The sequence below is a fragment of the Choristoneura fumiferana genome, chromosome 7 (genome assembly GCF_025370935.1).
Source record: "Choristoneura fumiferana chromosome 7, NRCan_CFum_1, whole genome shotgun sequence".
Classification (NCBI taxonomy): Eukaryota; Metazoa; Arthropoda; class Insecta; order Lepidoptera; family Tortricidae; genus Choristoneura; species Choristoneura fumiferana.
Genome location: NC_133478.1, coordinates 9,960,549 through 9,982,790, shown reverse-complemented (window position 1 = coordinate 9,982,790; position 22,242 = coordinate 9,960,549). Strand labels below are relative to the sequence as shown.

General features: G+C 36.9%; 1 protein-coding gene across 5 annotated transcripts; it reads left to right on the top strand.

Annotated features, from left to right (window-relative positions):
- Positions 1–590: 590 nt before the first annotated feature.
- Mf (myofilin) lies at positions 591–14,804 on the top strand. Of its 5 annotated transcripts, none has more exons than XM_074090111.1 (7): positions 591–700; positions 3,067–3,184; positions 4,508–4,738; positions 6,965–7,219; positions 8,539–8,703; positions 9,241–9,471; positions 14,449–14,804. In XM_074090111.1, exons 2-7 carry the CDS (start codon positions 3,094–3,096, stop codon positions 14,460–14,462), a joined length of 987 nt encoding a protein of 328 aa, XP_073946212.1. In that variant the 5' UTR covers positions 591–700; positions 3,067–3,093; the 3' UTR covers positions 14,463–14,804. The 5 variants fall into 5 exon arrangements, with proteins under 5 accessions (XP_073946212.1, XP_073946211.1, XP_073946213.1 ...); XM_074090110.1 differs by lacking the exon at positions 14,449–14,804 and adding an exon at positions 9,646–14,157; XM_074090112.1 differs by lacking the exons at positions 8,539–8,703; positions 14,449–14,804 and adding an exon at positions 9,646–14,157.
- Positions 14,805–22,242: the final 7,438 nt, after the last annotated feature.

Sequence of the window (22,242 nt, the reverse complement as noted above, 5' to 3'; positions counted from 1 at the left end):
AATATTTCTATTAATTTGCCGATGCTAAATGCATAGCGGTCAGTTTTACTCTTGTTTTCGATGTAAGGCTGGGGTTTTAGGAAGAGCGGTAAGCTTTTGCTTTAAAATGTTTTTTACGTGATGTTTATAATTTTTTTAAGCAAATACTAAGTATTCATTGAGTTAGTTATAAGATTTTGTGTTTCCAAATTTTACTTTAAAAAGGAAGAAATAAACGAGACAATATAATACCCCTGGTGTTGCAGATGTTTAATCAAGAATAAAAAACCGTTATTCTGTCTTGAATAAGGTTCTACTAGTATTTATTTATCATTATCCTCTAAATGCAACAGCTGAGTATAATATTTAAACAAAATAAACGCACTTATATTCACTGATTCATCCTTTAATTTGTTTTCAAATACAAACACTCGACGGAATAGTCATAAGCTTTCTAAATTTTCCTTGACATTGTACTTTGTTCTAAACTTATTTAATATTTACGAAAGAAACCCTGTGATTCGTGTGGTGGTCAAGCTTAGTTCAATCGCTGGCTGACAGAGTACAGCCTTGGGCAGTTAGGCGGGTGGGCGTCACGGCGGGGCGGGCGGGAGCCCGCGGGCGCTCCGCCGCCGGCCAGTGCGCGCCTGCCCCGGTCCGACACTCGACGTCGGCTCGTCAACGAACACACAACCTTTTATTAACGACCATTTTAATATCGGTAAGAAAAAGAACCGAGTGACTTACCTAAACCATGCTAACCCTATGTAGTGTACTCGCGGGTGCTATATCCGAGTTTGGTACAACAGTTCGGTACAGCGGTAAGTCTATGTTATTAACAGTGGCCGAGCGCTATAGTGGACGACGACCGGAACGTGGTTTCGAAGAGGCTGGAAATCAATTGTTTTAATTTAGAAAGAAAACAGTGGAGCAAGATTCTATGTCACCGTAAAACGTACCGTGTCATAAAAAACCGTTTTCGAATAAGTATTTACTTTAAGTGTTTTTTTTAATATCTACATGAAGTGCACACGTAAATTATCAAATATGTTACATTTTCTCGATTTACTTATTATGTAAATCATTACTGTTATTTATCAACAACATTTCCGAATTAGATTCGATTATGTCAAACAGGATTGATTGTTTATGGACAGGCAATATTTCAATCGGTTCAATACAGCTCGATATCTCGGCTCGATATCAGGTATCGATGCACCTGTCGGCAGTATGCGGAGAATCTGATCCAAGCGCTATTTTCGGCCGCTCTCGGCGCGCGCCAAATTTGCGATCCCGCCAAATCGACGCGCCTTGGTATTTTCGTAATCGTTTCACAACCGAATTTTCTTCTAGTAAATTAAATTAAAGAAAATACGACAAATTGTATAGTTAATCTTCCTCCAGATTATCGGAGAGGAAATGTACTGACGTGGCTACAAAAGGCAAAACATATTTGACATTGGCCTTCGTACTCGATGAAAAATCTGATGAGGCACAAGGTTTCTTATGGTCACTTAAAAAAGGAAGAGGAAATAGCCAATAGTCGTCTATTTTTGTTGTTTCCGGTGAAGATAAGCTTTTCTTAACGTTTGCCGGCCATCCCTACTCATCTTAAAAATATTTTTAATTAAAATCTGAAATTATAATACTTTTGGACAAGAATAATATTACTAAGTATACTTAGTAAACGACCTATTTCAAAAATGATACAAAAATATTACAAACACTAGTTACTTAAAGCCTTTTCATCGTAGCGTAGAACCCGCAGATCGTAGCACGGCGTAGAACTTTCGTAGACCAACTACAGCGTTGTGCTACAATCTAGCTATAACAATTCACATTACTTGAAAAAAAAAGAAAAAACGTAATTTTGGAGAGGATCCCTATAAATTATTATAACGGTAAATACGTGATTAATCAATCCTTGCACTGGTAGGCATAGTTACAGATATTATGTTATGTACCTATCCACATTTTACATTCGGTAAACGGTTGTTCAGATAATGCTTTATCTACATATAGATAGCTACCTATGTCTTCAAGAGCATCAGTGGATGCATGCCAGGCCCACCCGTATCTATCGAACTGTCGTTCTTGACTTGAAAGGCTGATGAATGGTAGCTGTTCTATATCCGAACGAATGACGTCAGCCATGGAACGATGCAGAATCCATGGTATCGAGTGGGCGAGAATTACTGCCCATTTAGCGATAGCTTACGGATATTTCCGTAATGTTAAACAACTTTATGGCTCAATGGATACGATTGGTGCACGCGCGTGACGTGAATTATAAACAAGTGGATTCATTATGTTTACAAACGCCGCATAACTAAACATCAAGTACTTACCTGCTACATATTTACCTGCGAGGGAAATGATGCAAGCTCTATTTTCTAGGTGACACAAATTCTAGAATTTGAATAGAAATTGGTGTTGATTTCACTATTACTAAGATTTTATTTTAAATAAATAGATACTTAGGTATGTATAAAATTAATAAACAAAGAGAAAAATTTACAAGGTAGCAATAGGCGGTCTTATAATTGTATTTTCGGATTCAATATTTAGTAATGAAATTTGAGAGTATTGAGATTATTTCAAGGTACTCGAATGCCCGAAATAAGATGAGAACCTATTAGCAAACCCTATGCATTTGTCATCGCTCCAAAAGTAAAGCTTGCGTAATCGAAATTGCGGCAGGCCGCTGACTTGTCCGCGGTGAAACTCGCAACAAGGTCGCGACAATCTCGAAAATAGCTGAGCGTGGAGCAGACATTCGTAAAAACTGGCGTTTTCAAGTTTCCCCGTCGAGGCGAGTTGGCCGCGGCCCAAGAAGACGCTGCCGCGGCTCCGAGCGGCTATTTGCGGCTCCACGACACCTCTCTACACGTCATTGCTCTATTTACGAGGAACGGGCACGCTATTGTACTCAATTATGTCACCTGAACACAGCTCTTTGACGTATATAACGCTCCGCACAAGGTTAATGACTGGAAATCTAACACAAAACTAACCAAACATAAACAGATGAATATGCTCTTTGACGAAACTTAACGCTGTCTGAAAATGTTTTCTATTTCGTTACAGAATACGAGCTCGACATAAACCATCAAAATGTTTAAAAGTCATTTAGAAATGATTGGCAGAAATGAGACGGCATCGAAGAAAGCCAGATTTTGGCAATCCTTCGTCCGATCTCTCAAAGGTAAGAATGCATTGATCTATTCTCACATTCTTCTTACCATTCGTCTGTTCTACCTTACTCGGGTCAAGTAGGTTAATAAAAATAACCCAAACATAAACAAAACAAATAATGGTATGTACCGGAAAATCAGCATAATCATGATGCCAACTTTAAAGCGTCTGATAAAATCTAGAAGTCAGAAGGGCTCAGACCTGAAATATCCGTTTTCGTAAAATGTATTTTTCGCAAAATGTCTGCTTTTCAGAATGTCAACACGTCTTTTGCATAATGTCAGCTTCTCAAAATGTCAGCTATTTAAAATTGCCTGTCTTCAAGAATGACACTTTTTGTATAATGTTCGCTTTTCAGAAAAGTCTTATTCCCAAAATGTCTCCAATCATGGTCTTCAAATTTCATCTAAACGTCATTATTCATTAAAGTGGTCTTGAATGCCAGTAATTTTATATTAGTTATAGATATTTATGTTATCAAAGAGTAACTATGCAAACAATAAAATTAAACCTTTACATTTAGAACACTGATTTGAAAATAAAGCCGACATTATGGGAAAACAAACATAACAAGACTATATTATAGCTTATTTAAAAAAGTGAACATAACGGGAAAGCAGAAATTATGGTAATGCTAATATTATAGGAATGTAAACATTATGAATAGACGACTTCCTGAGATTGTAAACATTTGAAATAGCAGTCATTTTGAGAAAGTTGACAAAATAGAAGTGCTAACATTGTGAAAAGGCAGACGTTTTGAGAATTGTACATTTTAGGAAAACAGACATTTCAGGCCTGAGCCGTCAGAAGTCGATTGCCGAAAATCTAGAAGATTCCGACGCTACGTATTCATATATTACACAACACAGGTTCACCTTATATGACATTTTTTTAGTCGCTATTACAGAATCAAATATCCTCATCTTATCTGTCTTATTAATCAAACAACGGCAGCAGCAACCAAGCAGCAGAACCCTATGCAAAGGTCTGCCGTGAAGCAGCAGTGCTTGCACTGTTGTATTTCGGCGTGGAGAGTAAGACAGCCGGTGAAATTACTGGCACTTGAGGTATCCCATCTTAGACCTCTAGGTTGGCAACGCATCTGCAATACCCCTGGTGTTGCAGATGTTTATGGGCGGTGGTGATCTCTTACCATCAGTAGGCCCACTTGCTCTTTTGCCATCCAGTCGAATAAAAAAAAACAGCTCTGGTCCATCTACTGAACGTAGATCTCCATCATGTTATGTCACAACTTTCTATATCCTTGGCTTTAATGCCACTATCCTATCTTAGTAATCATGAACATAACATTAATACAACTCAACTCCAGGATCGGAAGACATCAGAGCCGAGGAGAGGTACAAGCCCACACGCCGCAGCGTGTTTCCCGAGCTGAGCTACCCCTACACCAAGTCTATCTACGACGACCCCGTGGGCGCCGCCGAACGCATCTCCGTCCCCGGCTACCGCTACCTGCCGGTCCACCGTGACGTGTACGGGTACTCCCCACGCCCCATCTACGCCCACAACTATCCTCGCTCCCTCGACCGATACAGGCCAGGTTAGTACAATTGCAAGGTAAAACTACACAACATGGGAGGTTCAAAAGCTTCCACCTAGAAAGCCACCTTGGCTTGGAACCTTTAGAACCTGCCAATAACATGTACCTACATCGCTTAGATACATTAACATCACACGATGCTGGCCAATCTTTATGTGTCCAAGACTGTTTATTAATTCAAAACAATTAAATTAAGGTAGATTAACTCTTTAATAATATAAACCGTGTTTTAAAACTGTTATAAATATCTTTGACAGATGGTTCTGTTGAAGTTAACACAAATCAAAAATAACACGTTGTGGTTGGTGCTAACCAAATAAATGGTTTATTGGCCTGTATGACAGTTTGTTACCTACCTCGATATCCGAAGTATAAACGTTAGCTGATGCACGAATGTAGCGAAAAGTACCTATATATATTCGATTAAATATAATTATGTACAAGTTCTTGACTATCAGTGTAATTGAATCTATTTTATAATTGGAATCACTAACGTAGGTAACAAACAAACTTTCTGCTAGTAAAATCAAATGATACCTACTTGAAAATTTCATGACTGAAAATTTCCGCATAAAATTAGTCATACTATTGCGACATAAATGACTTGTTGCTTTGTACAAAAGGTCAGGCCGTGTTGTAAACAGATCCAACACGAAAATAGAACATTGTTTAAGTGTTGAACGATGACCCATTTATGAGACAGGAAATCGGTAATTGATTGGCAAGTGCATCTTAACAACAATAACAATTCGGTGTTTGGCAATCGACACAAATCTAACACTAGTACCTAATGTTAAGACCCCACACACATATTGATTCAAACTTTTACTTGTAGATAGAGTGCACACATTTAACTTGTACAAAGAGCTTTATCGTGAACCTATGGAAATCGTGCATTAACTGTGATATTAACTGGCGGACGTAGGTACAACACCATTAACGTGTAACGTTAGTTCACATTGGCATTTAACTTTAATTGTTTCAGCATAAAACAACCACGGCCAGATATATTATAATTTGGAACATCTTTCACGGTCGCTGCGCCACTAGTTGTTGTCATTCTGTGACTTCATCTTGAGTCGGATTCAACTTGTTATCAGAAATAAAATCAGCATTCATTTGTTTCATCGTTTTAACCAAGTGGCTGTCAATACGTAAGATCATTATAATATGAGGAAGTCCTCTTTAACGTTGCGGTTAAACCTGCTGTTATCACATTTAATTTGTAATAATGTTTTATAAATAAATAGTTGGAAATTCATTATGTTGACGTGAACCCTGTCGGAGGCTTGAAGATAACATGACAATGATAATTCGAAAGTTCGATTAAACACCACATGGAGCAACACAAACACACCATTATAATTTATCAAATTGATGCGACATGTTTACAACAATTTTTGTGTCCGAATTTTTTTACATTTTCGTGTTCGTAATTACATAGTCCAATGCAATGATATGATTTGTATATTTCCGATACCATTGATGAACTGTCTGTTGCATAGTGTTTATTGTCACAATCATTGCGTGATGCCATCGCTTCTGCAGCACTCCCGTGATACTACTTACGTTGGCATTAGATATTTGCTTGCGGGTTGCAACTTACATATACTTATGCTATCATGGCTAATAATCGCATGTGTCATAAATATATTAGAAATCACCTCTTATACTTAACATCACTCCACACATTTTTATCCATGTATGTTATATCGACTTCACTGTTTATATTTTACTGATCTTCCAGCGTTTGTCAGGTGACGCATTTTGTTTATCGCTGTGTATATATACCCTCTATTATTTATTATTGTAAATATGTAAATTAATATTCCCCACATTATTTACACATTGTCTTACCATGGATGTAATCAAGAGGTGAGTTCTAGCAAACTGCATATATTTCATTATGTATGTAAAGATATTCATTATCATTTATCTTAACGCTTAACCTGATAAAACCTTACTAACGAACGCCCCTTTAATATTTTGTTGTTACATATTATAAAAATCTAAAAATCCATACAAAAATGGATGAAAAATGAGGTTTAAAAAAATCAATTAGACAAAAAACGAGTGATCTTTTAAAGCCCTCAGCACCTAACACTCACAATATCTATCTTCAAAGTCCTATTGAAAGGACTCTTCAGAGTGTGTTTGAATCAAACTTCTGTTTTGTTTTTCCGTGCCGGTTGTTCCTGGTCTTCACTAAATCTTATGTTCGCGCAGTGTACCACGTCCCGAGGCGTCTACACCGCGGCGTCGACCCCTTCGATGCGCACAAGGCGTGGCAGGACCATTTGGACCGCTTGGCCGCCATCGACCGTCTGTACCCCTCTCGCTACGGTCTCTACCTCAAGGACCGGGCATACCCCATCACCGACCTGAGCGCGCCCACCGCCCCCTTCAAGCCTCTGCTGAAACCCTTGGACAGCTTGAAAGGAATCGAATATGAACCCGACAACAAACCTCACTGGGGAACAGGTAAATACTATTAAAACCTGCACGATACGCCCTTAGGATAAGTCACGAGCTCCTTGTGTCATCCTCGACGGTGACGCTCTACCTGAAGGCAAATTATGGTCTTAACTAATGTTTCATTTAGAAACGACTTTTATGACACCTCCGTCCCACGGTGAGCATCTGCGTCGCGGATGATACGCGCAGCTATCATTAGTGTAAGTGCCACTGCAGTTAGTCAGTTTGTTACTTACGAGAAAAACCTGCAAAATCTTTCTTAGTGTCTCGGAAAGACTGATTATTTTAGTAATCACAAACCGGCTAACTGCTGTTCAGCATTTGATCGACATTATAAACTGTGATTCGAATGTGTCCAACGTACTTGTTATTTATATCTATTTAAAGACGTAACGAATTACATGTTGGATGTGTCGGCTGCAGTGCGTCATGTGGAATCACTGTATCATTAAAGCTTATGACGGCTCTGTTCACCTGTCAGATTCGATCGTCATTGAACCTGATTTGAGTTGAATGTTGATGTCCGTCTTAACTTTTTAGAGTTATAAATAATTACAACAATTCAATAATTTGATTAGTAAAGTACCTGAAGTAATCTACTGATCTATATATATTTATTTTTACCACCAAACCACCTGTCAATAAAGATATTGTTTCATTTGAAATGTAAAACCTAAAGTTGTAGACCAAATTCTAAATTATTTTGTATTTAGCATTGTATATTAGTTCATTTTATAAATTTAAATAGGCTGTATAATAAAAAAGCATATTAAATCTTTTGATATCAGAAATTTAGTCATTGTTTATATACATATACCTACACGTCATAAGTTTACTCTATGCCTAGTACAAAAAATATTACACTAACCCGATACGAATTTGTATTAAAACATAAAAGACCATCTAGTGTTTTTGATTTAGTAGTTTAGTAACCTTCTTATATACACATAAGTTAGCTTCAACATAGAACTTGTTATCCACATGGTGGTTTTTTATATCTTTTAAGATATAAAAATAGATTGATTTCAGTAATAGGTATAAATTTTACTCAGCACATGCATGAAGCCGCATTTGTAAATATGCAAAGCAATTGACATTCTAAATTATAAGAACAGCTACACTCTGAAATATTCGAACTGTCTAATCAATCAATAAAATAGATCTTTTGGCACAAGCTTTTGGCAATTGTCCGTTTCAGTTTTAAAGAAGCGTTGCTTCCCTGTTTAATCAATTTGGGGGAAGTATTATGAGCAAATCTCACAAAATATCTTGTTTCTGAGCCAGTGATATTCTGATTGGTACTGATTGTAAGACTTGGTATGAAGGAGCATTGCCGGAGCGGTTATCGGATGCGATCAAAACGGATCCCTTTTTCGCTGAAGCCGAAAAATGGGCGGGTTTCGATCGTTCGCTTCGAGGGATGTCGCCCACGCCCGTCAAGCCCCGGATCAGCCCCCCGCGGGACTGCGAGGTCGCTTACGATGCCGACGGTAAGGGCAGCAGGCACCCCAACTGTACCTCGTCAGCTCCCTTAGCTCGATACCCCCAGCTGGAACAAAAAAAAACAAGCGAAGAACATGTTGTGTAGATAGACGATTTCGCAGACTATACCAGTATCGCTTCCATTTCAGTAGATTGAGGCTCTTGGTTACCTCGAGTATTCTTAGTGAATGAGACATCAAGACAGCTTTATTCACATCTTTAATTCTTCTGTACCGTCATGATATCCTTCGAGTGTATGTGTTCTTTGGCAAAGAAAAAAATGTCTTCAATCAGCAAGTAACTGCAAGCATGCTGCATGCAATTACTATAGGTGTAAGAGCACCGCATGCAGAGTATCAAGGGTCATAGGCATGACTGTACAGCATTTATGAATGTTTCACTATCACTTCAGCCATACTGAATAATTTAAGCTTTTATCGTTGGCATGCAATGTAAGTCAATGTGTATGAGGCTTGTAACATGTTGTGGGCGATGACGAAGTACAGCGTGTCTGCTCCCCGGATACTGACGTGTGTGGCGTGTAGGTGCGCCGCTGTGGTCTGCCAGCGGGCTGCGCCGCAGGCCGTGGGCTGATATTTTCAACCCGAGCCCTTCTCTACCGATCTCGGCGATCACGCGGGACCCCTTCTGGTACGACTGGCCCGAGCTGAAGCCCGTGGCGCGGTGGGACCGCAGCCCCTCCTACATCCGTGACTCCTACCTGTCGCCCGTCAAACGCACCTTCCTCTGGGACAAGCACCCCGTCAGGCCACTAGGTTAGTGGATCGCTGTAAATATGCCGACGATTCGCACAGCTTGCTTGCGAGCTGTAAAATATGGCCTCTAATTGCCTTTGAAATAATCATATTAATTGACATCAAGTTACTTATTATTCTAGGTTTCTTTGGAATGTTCGGTGTGTTATAGATGGTCCTCTTGTATCGTAACAGATTTAATGATCGACGACGCACTCACCGTGGGTGACCTAAGCTGCACTATGCCCTTCATGCGTAGTCTATAAGTACAAAAATCAGGTATCTGGCGATGAAACAAAGAATAATCTTTTATAGTCCTATTCTTCTAGCTAGATTGTAGTAATTAAATATAATAAAATGTAGCTATCCTTTTTAGGGTTCCGGAGCCAAATTGGCAAAAATGGAACCCTTATAAACTATGAAGGCCCTTACCCTTATTAACATAAAAACTATGTAAAAAATACTGTGAAATAAATACTTTTTCTTTCATTCATAGTTTCGCCATGTCTGTCTGTCTGTCTGTCCATCCGCGGCTTTTCTCAGGGACTATCAATGCTAAAAAGCTGTAATTTTGCACGGATATATGTAAACTATGCCGACAAAATGATACAATAAAAAAAAAACAAAAAAAAAAACTCAGGGTAGGTATAGGTAATAGACGTAAGTGGGGGTGTTTTTTTTCTCATCCAACCCTATAGTGTGGGGTATCGTTGGATAGGTCTTTTAAAACCATTAGGGGTTTGCTAAGACGATTTTTCGAGTCAGAGATATGTTTGCGAAATATTCAACTTTAAAGTGCAAATTTTTATTAAAATCGACCCCCTCTCTAAAATCTAAACCGGTGGGTGGAAAAATTTGAAAAAAATCAGGATGGTAGTAAGTATATCAAACTTACAAGGAAAGCTATAACGGCTAAGTTTGCTTGAGAATTATTAGTAGTTTAAGAGGAAATAGCAGCCTAAGGTATAAAATATATCTAAACTTGGAAGATTCCGTATAAAATACGAAATCCTTGGAAAAATATTACTTAATTTTTTCGTAATGGCTACGGAACCCTATTTTGAGCGTACACGACATGCTCTTGCCTGGTGTTTTAAATAAAACTATTGTCTACCCCCTTATTCCTGCACTCTTTTAAATCATGACGGACTTTAAGGTTGTTTTACATTAAATGACTATTTCACAAGTTAGTGCCTATTTCCACTGCATTAGATACCTACCTACTTACCTAGATTGTTTAGACAACAGTTTCATCCATAATTATAGTCTATATCTATAACTAGTCGCCAGTGCCTATGATATCCCCTAGACGGAAACATAGAGAGAATCGACCATATCACCATCACTTCACATATAGTTCCTTCATGTTTCGCCTTATTGTACAAAGCTTATTCAGGTAGGGCCGATTTTTTAAACACACACCCGCGAAAATATGACTCAAATTGTTATAAAATTGTTGAATTTGAAATACTTACGTCAATTATGCCTAGTACCTAGTAGAAAATTGCAGCTCTAGAGTTAATTTTGTCAACTACTTAGTTGAATATTATTTAATTTGAGCTGTACTTAGTTTTGTGCCAATATACAGATTTTAGTCACTTTTAAATGGCATATTTAAGCGATGTGCCTTGGAAAATCGGTCGTTTCCCATGTTTTTGGATAATCATAATTCACAAATAGACAACGAATTCACGTCACTCCTAATGATTCATGTTGTTAATTTTTAATAGGGGAGACCGGGGACAAACTAAAATTTTGCAGTTGTACTCCATTTACTCGCTATCTATTATGTATTTGCTCAAATGTATATAGCTACTAGCCGTTACCCGCGACACCGTCCGCGTAGAATTCGGTTTTCCCTATCCCGCTGGAACTATGGAATATTCCGGGATAAAAACTATCCTATAGGATATACCCTTCCCCGTGACTCAAACCATCTGTATACCGAATTTCATTTAAATCGGTTCAGCGGCTTAGACGTGATGAAGTAACAAACAAACAAATAAATAAACAAACAACATACTTACAAACTTTCGCATTTATTATATTAGTGGCATATACAACTTTTGTTTGTAATCTATATCTATGCGTTCAATTTTATTTAATAGAGTTCGATTTTTTTTAAGTTCCAAGGCTTTGAAAAATAATTGACGATCGTTATTTTTGTCCTCTTGGGGTAGAACAAAAGTAAAATGGTTAGAATCGAAAGTAAAACCCATGAAACGGGTACGTATTATAATATATAAATTAAAAATAAATATCTGTTGAAATACATACAGTTGAAATACCGAAAATTATAAAATATAATGCATCAAAATATGTAAAGTTATTTGACATAAGTTCTAAACGCATAAGCTTGAAATGCATAGTGGTCAAAATATATAATACAATGCATAATGGTTCTTAGTCATATGGCACAAAATGCATATGTTGATAATGTATACGTTCAGAATACATAAAATTATAAAAAATAAATGAAATATCAATCAACATCTATTCAGTATGTTATCTATAATGGTTGAAATATATAAACGACACTGAAATCTCACAAAGAAAAATGCATAGAATACAATTCTGGCACTCGCCGTTTTGGTCATAGTTGAACCTAACACGCTCCTCCTCGCTACGCTCGTCGTCGCACCTAAAGTTTTTATGTAATTAATGATCAGACTTAATTTTAAAATGCAAGGTACTTACTAAGTAGTCTAAACAAAAATTCAGCACCAGAGGCCTTATTGTTCAACGTGCGGACGCTTGCAATCACATTCACTAAGTATTTCTTACTGTCGAGTAGTATAAAATGGTGAAAACAATATGGCAAGCGCCCGCTTGTTAGACAATAGGTACGGCCTCCGATCAGTCGGTGTGTTATTAGGTTAGGTTAGGTTAGAGTTTTGTTAAGCGGAGCTGCGTCGACATTGTCTTATAGTCTTTAATTTTTCAGAACTTAACATGCAAATACAACGTAAATAAACTGAATATGATGATGAATATGGGCATTTTATGAATATGGGTATGTATTTTGACCATTATGAAAAAGATACTATAGGATTTTTAATTGTTATTTCTTTCAACTATTATATATTCTGATTGTACCTATTAATTCTGAACATATACATTGTGAACTTAGTCGTTTTAATTGTATGTATTTCGAACAATATGAAAAACGTGCTTTATGAATTTTGATTATTATTTATTTACATTTTATAATTTTCGGTATTTCAAATGTATATGTGTTTTAAATTTATACATTATAATACGTACCCCAATGAAAGTTTATAATTTTTGGCGTACCTTATGACCTCAATGCAATTTATCAGGTTTTTTGGTCCAGCCCGGGGGCGTTATGTTACTTTTATACCCAACCCCATTTTTCTCCTTACCAAAAAACTAAATGTTTTGCATAAAAATAACTTAAAAAAGTCTTTTAAGTTAGGGCGATGATATCAACATGACTACTGCTACTGATGTTGATATCATCGCCCTTATAACAAATAAGCTCCAAATAGATCAATCTTAAAATTTTACTTCAGGGATGCAAAATCATGTTAGGGCCTGTAATTTTACTTGAGGTTGAGATATAGGGGTGATACCTGGTTAAAAGCAGAGAAATGATAATTGCTAGCTCTGGATGGCCACATGTGGTATTTGCTACACTGCATAACTCTACAAAGGCGTTGTAACTTTCGACCCGCTGTTACTTTTGTCCCCAGTCTCCCCTATCTCTGATCGTATTTTCAAATGCATTTTAATTTTAAGTGATTGTTCTAGAGAACATCTAAGTAAATCTAATCCGAATCCGAACTCCCTTCAATATGTTATGTTTGTTTACACGAATAAATTGATTCTGTTGTAATTTCCGATACACTTAGCACATTCGTATTCATAGAGTTCGTGTAAAATTACGGAGGCTGAAAAACCAACCAACGTATTGAAAATCGAATTATTTTGTGTACAACACACAATAATTAACTACAAAAAAACTGATCACGACGCAGTTTAATCTAATCTTTAACCCTTTAACCGCCATTGTCTGAATTATAAGAAAAAAAATATCCAGCTCATTTCGCCGCAGTCTTATAATTAAAACAAAATGTCATATAGTTTCGGTGTAGGTGGCGATACGGGCACGTACGAATGAAAATATATTGGCGGTTAAAAGGTTACAGTACGATTACTATGAGTTAACACTTGACAGATGGGCGTGCCTTCAGTCAATTTTCAACTTTGAGATCATACAAATAAAATAGTTTTTACATAACCTGTAAACGTGGGTAGCGGTATACTAAAAATGGCTTTATTTGTATGACGGCAAAGTTGAAAATTGACTGAAGGCACGCCCATATGTCAAGTGTTAACTCGAATTAATCAAACTAAATAAATTTTGACGCTACTTTTAAAATCATCATCCATCATCCCAGCCTATATATGTCCCACAACTGGGCACAGGCCTCCTCTCAGAACAAAAGGGCTAACTTTTAAAATACAACCATTTTAATGTTTTAATTTTAATTATTTTCAGACAGTTTGCTAATTCTAATAAATAATTATGACTCCTGTCGTGCTCCTGTCTGATCGATCATGATCACGGACTTAGCCTAACATGCTAGGTTTTATTGCGGGCATAATTATATCAAATCCCTTTCACCGTGGATGCCTGTATAAAAGGGGCTTATGACCGCGATAAATTCTAGTGTTCTATAAGATGGGTCAATCAACTTTTTTACCGACACTAATCTGTCCGCGACATTTTTCAAACAATTGCAGATTTTTGTAAGTTATCATGTTTTTTCTGTAATTTAATAGATGGTGTACATGAATACATGCCATCCTACGTTAGTTCAACCTATTAAACCGTGAAATATCTTGTTGGAAGTACGATTTTTTGGTAACGCCAGAGACAATTTTGGTAACGCAGGAGACGGCCAAAGTGTCGGTAAAATAGTTGATTGGCCCAGATAACAGAATATCTCTATTAATTATGATTTATTTTTTCAGCTGCTGCTTTTTAAGGGGCGGGCATCGAACCTTCTACTTTAAGAATATACCTATGAGTACACTATACAATTTTTATAATACCTATATCTACATATTCGATGAATCATAGCGATGACTATGTTATCAAAATATGACGACATAATTAAGTAATATTCATGATCACATTACTAAAATGTTTGTTTTCTAGTGTTGGAAAATAAATACTTAAGTACTTAATTAAAGATCTCAAAGACTGCAATAACATAGTCACTGCCGCGGAAATTGAAACATTTGTTACTCAAATCTTGTTTTTATTATAAATTATATTTTTATGTATTTCAAAACTAAAAAAAACTAAATAAACACTGAAAAAACAATGCGTTTTTTTACCTTAAAAATCAGCAGGCAGGTAGGTAATTATGTCTTAGATAAGTAGACCTTAATTCTTCACCTATTTGTACCTAGATACTATTCTGTATTAAAACTTAGTAAATCTACAAATAGGCAGGGCGCAGGACTTAAATGTGGGATGAGCAAGATAAGTTTTGCGATACCCTATGATGGTACACCATACATTAGATAACAATGAATGGTGCGCAATTAAAGAAATGTTTAAATAAGCAAAAAACGCAAAACGTTCAAGGCGCGAGGCCCCTCAGACCACGAGGCTGTAGGCAGTAGCCCACGTCACCCACGCCTAGCGCCGCCTGCCTCTGTAAATAGGTATTCTTGCTTCAGTGGAGCCTGCTGGCTAGTAAGAACTAAGAGCTTTGTTATTGTAGTATGAGATCAATCTAGGAATTCTAGGAATATAAATAAATAGCTGCAATAAACCTTTACTTTCTCCGCTAAAACACTTAGGTACAAACTTACTTACGTTACCTACGTTTTAGCGGAGATGCAGGTCATCATTATCATAATGACTGATATGGACCTCCGCAAAGTACCATAAGCCAAATATGTGGTCTACCACCCTAAAAAGTTGATCAAAGAGTAGTATAATATACGGGGAAAAGAGAGCCCTCTCTCGTCTCATTCATGCAGACCGTTTTGAAGCGCCGTCTGCATTTCGTAACTAGTACCATTGATGTATATATCCATCCATACGTATAGCTATTAATAGTCACAGGTATTCTTTTACTTTACTGGATTTGCTTCCCAGCTCAAACCACATAAAAACTAAAAACAGGGCTGCAAAGAGAAGTGAGACCGCTTGAATTCAGTCTTCTTAAGTTTAAACCAGCCTCAATTTTCCGTTTGCAGCACTGTCTTTACTTTTTATGTGGTCTGAGCACTTGAGTTTCGATTGTAACGTAGCCATCTTGTTCCTTGTTGAGCGCGAATAGACGCCTGGCCTGACATAGAGGGTTGCTACACAAAAAATATTTGTAACGACTGAGCGGATACAATTATGTGACTTTTATATTAGAAATTACAATACGATTGTCAATTTCAAAAATAAAGTTCATTTTTGCGGTAATTATCAACGACAAAATATTTATTAATAAATAAAATTTTGTGATCTCAAGCTTTCAGTGACATCTATCTGAAACAAACGACAACAATCTGTTTTATTTTAGGTTAGATAAAGGAGATGGCGGCGCTATCGACATGAATTAGTACGGTATAAGCGACTGTCCCCCCCCTGAAGTTGATAATCGTTTCGTTTGCATGTCACAAAACAATATTGCCAAAAGACGTGTCTGTCAATTTGAAAGTTCGAATTTAGCGGCATATTCAATTGATAGGAACTTGTTTAAAAATTGATAGACCACTTATTTGGCTGATGGTACACAGTACACTTGAATCAATCAATTATATTCTAGGGATAATAGAAGACTAACGTAGGTATTATTAAGAATCCTGTTTCAAGATTTCCGGCTCAGCAGCAATCCTTGTTAGTATGTTGTAGGTACCTATGTATGTTTTCATGATGCGTAAAATAGCCATCACACGTGTAATGTGGTCGAAACGTCGAGGTAAATATTACTCTTGTGTTTAGCGTGATAAGTCCTGTTGTGGTATTTTGATTAACACACGACAGATAAGTCATCCCAGCCTATATACGTCTCACTGCTGGGCACAGGCCTCCTCTCAGAACAAGAGAGCTTGGGCCATAGTTCCCACGCGGGCCCAGTGCGGATCGGGAACTTCGCATGCACCATTGAATCGCTTCGCAGGTTTATGCAGGTTTCCTCACGATGTTTTTCTTCGCCGCAAAGCTCGTGGTAAATTTCAAATGTAATTCCCACTGTAATTCCGCACAGATAAGTACATATACGAAAAAAACCGGACAAGTGCGAGTTGAACTCGTGTGGAAAAGGACCCATATGAAAGAAATATTTTAATAATCTAAATTGCCCCATAATATTTTAACCAACATTTCTTTAATATTTTCCTGTAGGTACCTACCGTACCTTAAGTACAAGTGAAAACTGTTTAAAGTAGGTATTTGACGACCGGATGGCCAAGTGGTTAGAGAACCTGACTACAAAGCTTGAGGTCCCGGGTATACGATTCCCGGTCGGGGCAGATATTTGTATGAATAATACGAATGCTTGTTCTCGGGTCTTTGGTGTTCAATATGTATTTAAACATGTATTTATCTATATAAGTATGTTTATCCGTTGCCTAGTATCCATGGTACAAGCTTTGCTTAGTTTGGGACTAGATCAATTGGTGTCAAGTGTGTCCCATGATATTTTATCTAAAAAACAATTGAGTAGGTAAATGGTATAGGAAATAAGGGGTAAATTTTCTTCTATTTGATTAAATTAGGTAAGTACTTACCTACTTAAAAACTGCTTAACGGAGTACAAACCTATTTACCTACATAAGCCAGACGCGCCAGGCCAGATTTTTGTGTGAATAATACGAATGTTTGCTCTCGGGTCTTGGATGTTTCATATGTATTTATCTAGTTAAGTATGTTTAACGTTGCCTAGTATATAGTAGGCATGCAAAACTTTTTTTTTTTTTTATCTGAAAAATGCTATTTTATTTCAAGTTTTGACAAAACTTTTTATTTTATTCTCAGTGTAGTGCGAAAGTGCTCACCAAATTCTAAATTCATTTATTGACTTATACGAGTAGGTACATAATCTAATCTGTAAGTAAGCCAAAGTCGAATTTAAACGGCTCAGTAGATTCGAAGACAATTTGCTGTGACAGACAGACAAACATATAAGTGGTCCAGTTTTGTCAGTGGGATGAACAGAAACCTAAAAATTATTCCATATGTCAAAGTCAAAGTCAAAGTCATAGTCAAAATATCTTTATTCAATTTAGGCTATAACAAGCACTTATGAATGTCAAAAAAAATCTACCACCGGTTCGGAAAAACCTCTGCTGAGAAGAATCCGGCAAGAAACTCAAAGAGGTATATATTTTTTTTTAAAACGGATTTACAATATTATTAAATGATATGTATACATCACAAGTATTTAACACAACTTTATTTTTAACACAGTAGGTTCGCTATTTGAAGGGATTGCTAATGCGGATCGGAATTATTTCCAAATATCCCTGTCCATGATATAATCATTAACTTTATAATACGCCTTTGATATTAATTTCTTCTTGACAATAGATCTGAATTTTGTATCCGTTTCATTTATAATATTTTTTATTATAAAAACGTATGCAATTTCCCAGAAAAGACTTTTTGGCTTTAGCTAGTCTGTAAGATGGAACTTTAAGCTTCCCTGTGTTTCTAGTAGCCTTTGGCTTATCGACGTTAGTGGGAAAATCACATATGATCTTCCTAACATACATGATTATTTCAAAAACATAAAGCGACGGCAGGGTTAGGATATCTGTTTCCTTAAAAAAAGATCTTAAAGATTCACGCGTCTTCAAATTATAAATTGCTCTAATTGCTCTCTTTTGTAAGATAAAAATTGACTCAATGTCTGCAGCAGATCCCCATAAAATAAGGCCGTACGAAATAATGTTATTAAAGTAAGCAAAATACACCAACCGTGCCGTCGCCACATCGGTTAGCTGCCGTATTTTCCAAACTGCAAAAGCAGCAGAGCTCAAGAAGGTGCCCTAAAAATAATTTGTTATGTTATTCTACACATTTTTTTATGGGCATGATTATTATGTAGCACCCATGCCAAATTACAACTTTCTAGCACTAAAACTCTGACGTCGTGAAGTCTGGTAAGTATTTATATTGCATGGGCCAAGTTGTCCGAAATAAATGGATTTATTATTATAATGATTCCGTTTTTCCATTTTGACTACGGAACCCTAAAAACAAAGTACTGTCCGTTATGTTATACATATTATGGATATACTCTACGGAACCCTTTAGGTACTCTACGCGCCAGTCCGACTCGCACTTGGCTATTTTTTTGTGGTGTGCCGTGAAACTTTGATGAACGAAAAGTGTGCCGCTAAAGCCAAAAGGTTGAAAACGCCTGGCCTAGCCGTTACCCGCGCTCGCCACTCCGTTAGCGCGGAATTCGTTTATCGCTATCCCGCGTAAAATATGCAATTTTCCGGGATAAAAACTATCCTATGTCCTTGGTAAACTGAATTTCATCTAAATCGGTTCAGCGGTTTAGACTTGATGATGTAACAAAGAAACAAGCAAACAGGCTTACTTATTAAATTGGCAATGTGCCACACGAGGCCCATCATCCAAGACTATCTTTTTGTATTTTTATTGGTTACATATTTGATAATCGAAAATTAAAATACCTACGGTTAAAATGTCGATGATCAAAATATCGAAAATTAAAATAGCGATTGTATCACAATATCGAAAGTTGTTATACCTATGGTTAAAATGTCTAATTTTGGAATGTCGATTGATTAAAATATCGAATGAGTAAAAATGACGATAACCGTTATATTTAAGTTATAAATGTCAACATATTTGAATGTCGAAAATTAAAATATCGTACATACTTACAAATCTGCTTTATTTATTACTCCTTTCTCTTAATAACATTTATTTTACATAATCATCTAGTCATTTTTAGCACTCGCCAGCCGCTAACGCGGCACGCTCGCTTCGCTCGCTCGGCTCGTGCGTTGTTGTGGTCACAGTTCAAAACCTAACCGAATCAACTATTTTTGGTAATTCACCATTTTACCGAAATGTCTATAATATGTTCAATAGATTAGGTTAGGTTAGTATTGCGTCAAGGCGTGAGGCGCCTCAACTGGGCGGAATAGGAGCTCCGCGAAGCAGAGCTCCGTCTACCCTGTCACGTGATAGTTCGCACATAGGTAATTCGATACTATAACTTTCGATGTCACTTTTGTAGATAATTAGATTTTCGATATTATATTGGACGTAGGTTATCTTTTATCTTACTCTTCGAGATTCGAGAATATAAACTTTCGTTAAGTATTTTAATTTTCGATATTTATAAACAGCCGAAATTTTAATTTTTGATATTTTGAACATCGAAATTTTACCTGTAGATATTTTAATTTTCGATATTCAAATATGTAACCTTTTTATTTAATGCGGAATTTTTAATTAGTTATTCTGTGCTACAATGTAGGTAATGACGAGGTTTCAATCATAAACTTTATATATATATTACCTACTTAGTCATGCAAAATTACAGCTTTCTAGCACTAGCAATTTCTAAGCTAAACCGCAGGGACGTACCTACGGATGAACATGGCGAAATTAAAAAGATTCCTTGTAATACTACGGAACCCTAAAAAATAAACTTATTGGATTGCTCGTGTGTCTGTCTTCCACCGCTAAAATTGCTTCGAATGTTTTTCATCACACTTGCTCGTAAGCGCCTCAGTGGTTGCGCGTACCTACTGCTGCAGCTGCTGGCGCGCAGGCTCTAGCTAGGCATACGTACGTAGGTACCATCAGCCAAATATGTGGTCTACCACCCTAAAGTTGATAATCGTTTGCACGTCATAAAACAATAATGCCAATAGACGTGTCTGTCAACTTGAAAGTTCGATTTTAGCGCCATATTCATTCTTCATTTGATAGGAACTTGTTTAAAAATTTTCATCACACTTGCTCGTAAACAGTGTCGTAACATGCAGGCTACCTTGGTTGCAACCCCCCAAATAAAACCCTCGACCTTAATGTGCTTGTCATGAAACCCGTGGTCGGTAAATGAGTCATTGCCCATACTAATTTTGTTGTCTGAAGCCCAAGGTCGGTAAATGAGTCAGAGCGCCCGTACTGATACTGCTGCGCTGCGCGCGCTGCTGCAGAACCACATGCACAAACACGTTGAAAGCGCGCAGCCTAAGGTATCGCCAGTATTTGGAACAATTATATTTTTTCTTTTAGAAATATAAATTTTTACTCGCAAATGTGATGAAAAATATTGTGTGTCGCACGGGCGGTACTAGAATTACGAACATCGAATCATTAAAGCCCTCAGTCTTCGACTTCGGGCTTCTAATAGACTCTAGTTCGTAATTCCTTATTTACCGCCCTTAAGACACAATGTACTATTATAGACATATGATTAATTGTTTTTAATTGTTTTTATGGACTAACGTCTGGAATAAATATATCATTTCATTTAATTTTTAATTTCATAGACCACTTATTTGGCTGATGGTACCAGTGAATGAACACTTAAGGAAATTTTCGACTTTGAAAATTAATTTTAGACAGTTGGTCACAGTTTCTTTAAATTATTAGGTACTTTTTATTAACTACTTTAGTTGGCTAACATTATTCAATAGTTAACTGCACAATTTGAAAATATAGCACTATTTAAGGGAGGGGGGTGTCTATGGGCGGTGGTGATCTCTTACCATCAGGAGACCTACTTGCTCGTTTGCCATCCAGTCGAATAAAAAAAAGAAAAAAAAAAGGGAAAGTCACCAGTGAATCAACGCAAAATTGTAGTAAATGAACAAATGGAATAAAAAAAAACATTAAAAAAATGGAACCAATGAATGAACAACTTTAATATTAGTGTTTTGTCTCATGAATTGTATGAGAAAAAAAATACAACCGAATAAGGGCTATCGTTTTTTGTCTTTCTAGATGGCGCCACTGTTGCGTGAGGGTTTAAGTGTGGCTTTCAAAGTCTGTTATTACGGGCGTGAAAACAAAGTTTAGATTAAAATCATATTTAATACACCTTAAACCCGGACCATAAAAATATCGAGCAACCACAGTGTCGCGTAGTCCCGTTTTGTTTGGAAAAAAGGGAGGACAAATGTTTTCGAAAGACAAAACTGTCTCCAAACACAGACATTCATTGCCCCGTAACGCATAATTGCCATAATTAATATCAGGTAATGCAAAATATTCACAAAAATATTCTAATTATAAATAAACCCGCGTAGCTCACCCAAAAACTATGAGATTTGACATTTCGGCTCACGCTACACGAGCGCCTCTAGCGGCGAATTCATACGCGATAGCCCTCATTGATAACCTCCTCCTTTTCTTTGAAGTCGGTTAATAAGACAAAACACCAATGTTATTAGACTAATATGCTTCGAGAAACTGGGCCCTGGAATTACGAACATCGGATACTCAATAATTAAAGCTCGAAGTCGAAGTTCGTAATTCCTTATTTACCGCCCTTAAGACAGATTATTACTTATTATTTTTGTTTTATCCTCTTTCTTAACTTGATCATAATAATGATGATCCCAAGGGCGTTTTTAAGAGGTGATCCAATGTGGAACCTTTTAACATAAAACGTTACATACATTGACATCGTATTGCCATACGAACTACGAACAAATAATATCAGGAAGCGTAACTGCGCTGCGTTATAAAGATAGAAACTGTGTCCTAAACTGTGTCCTTCGCGCATGCGCGTCATTTAATTTTGACTGACATTTGTT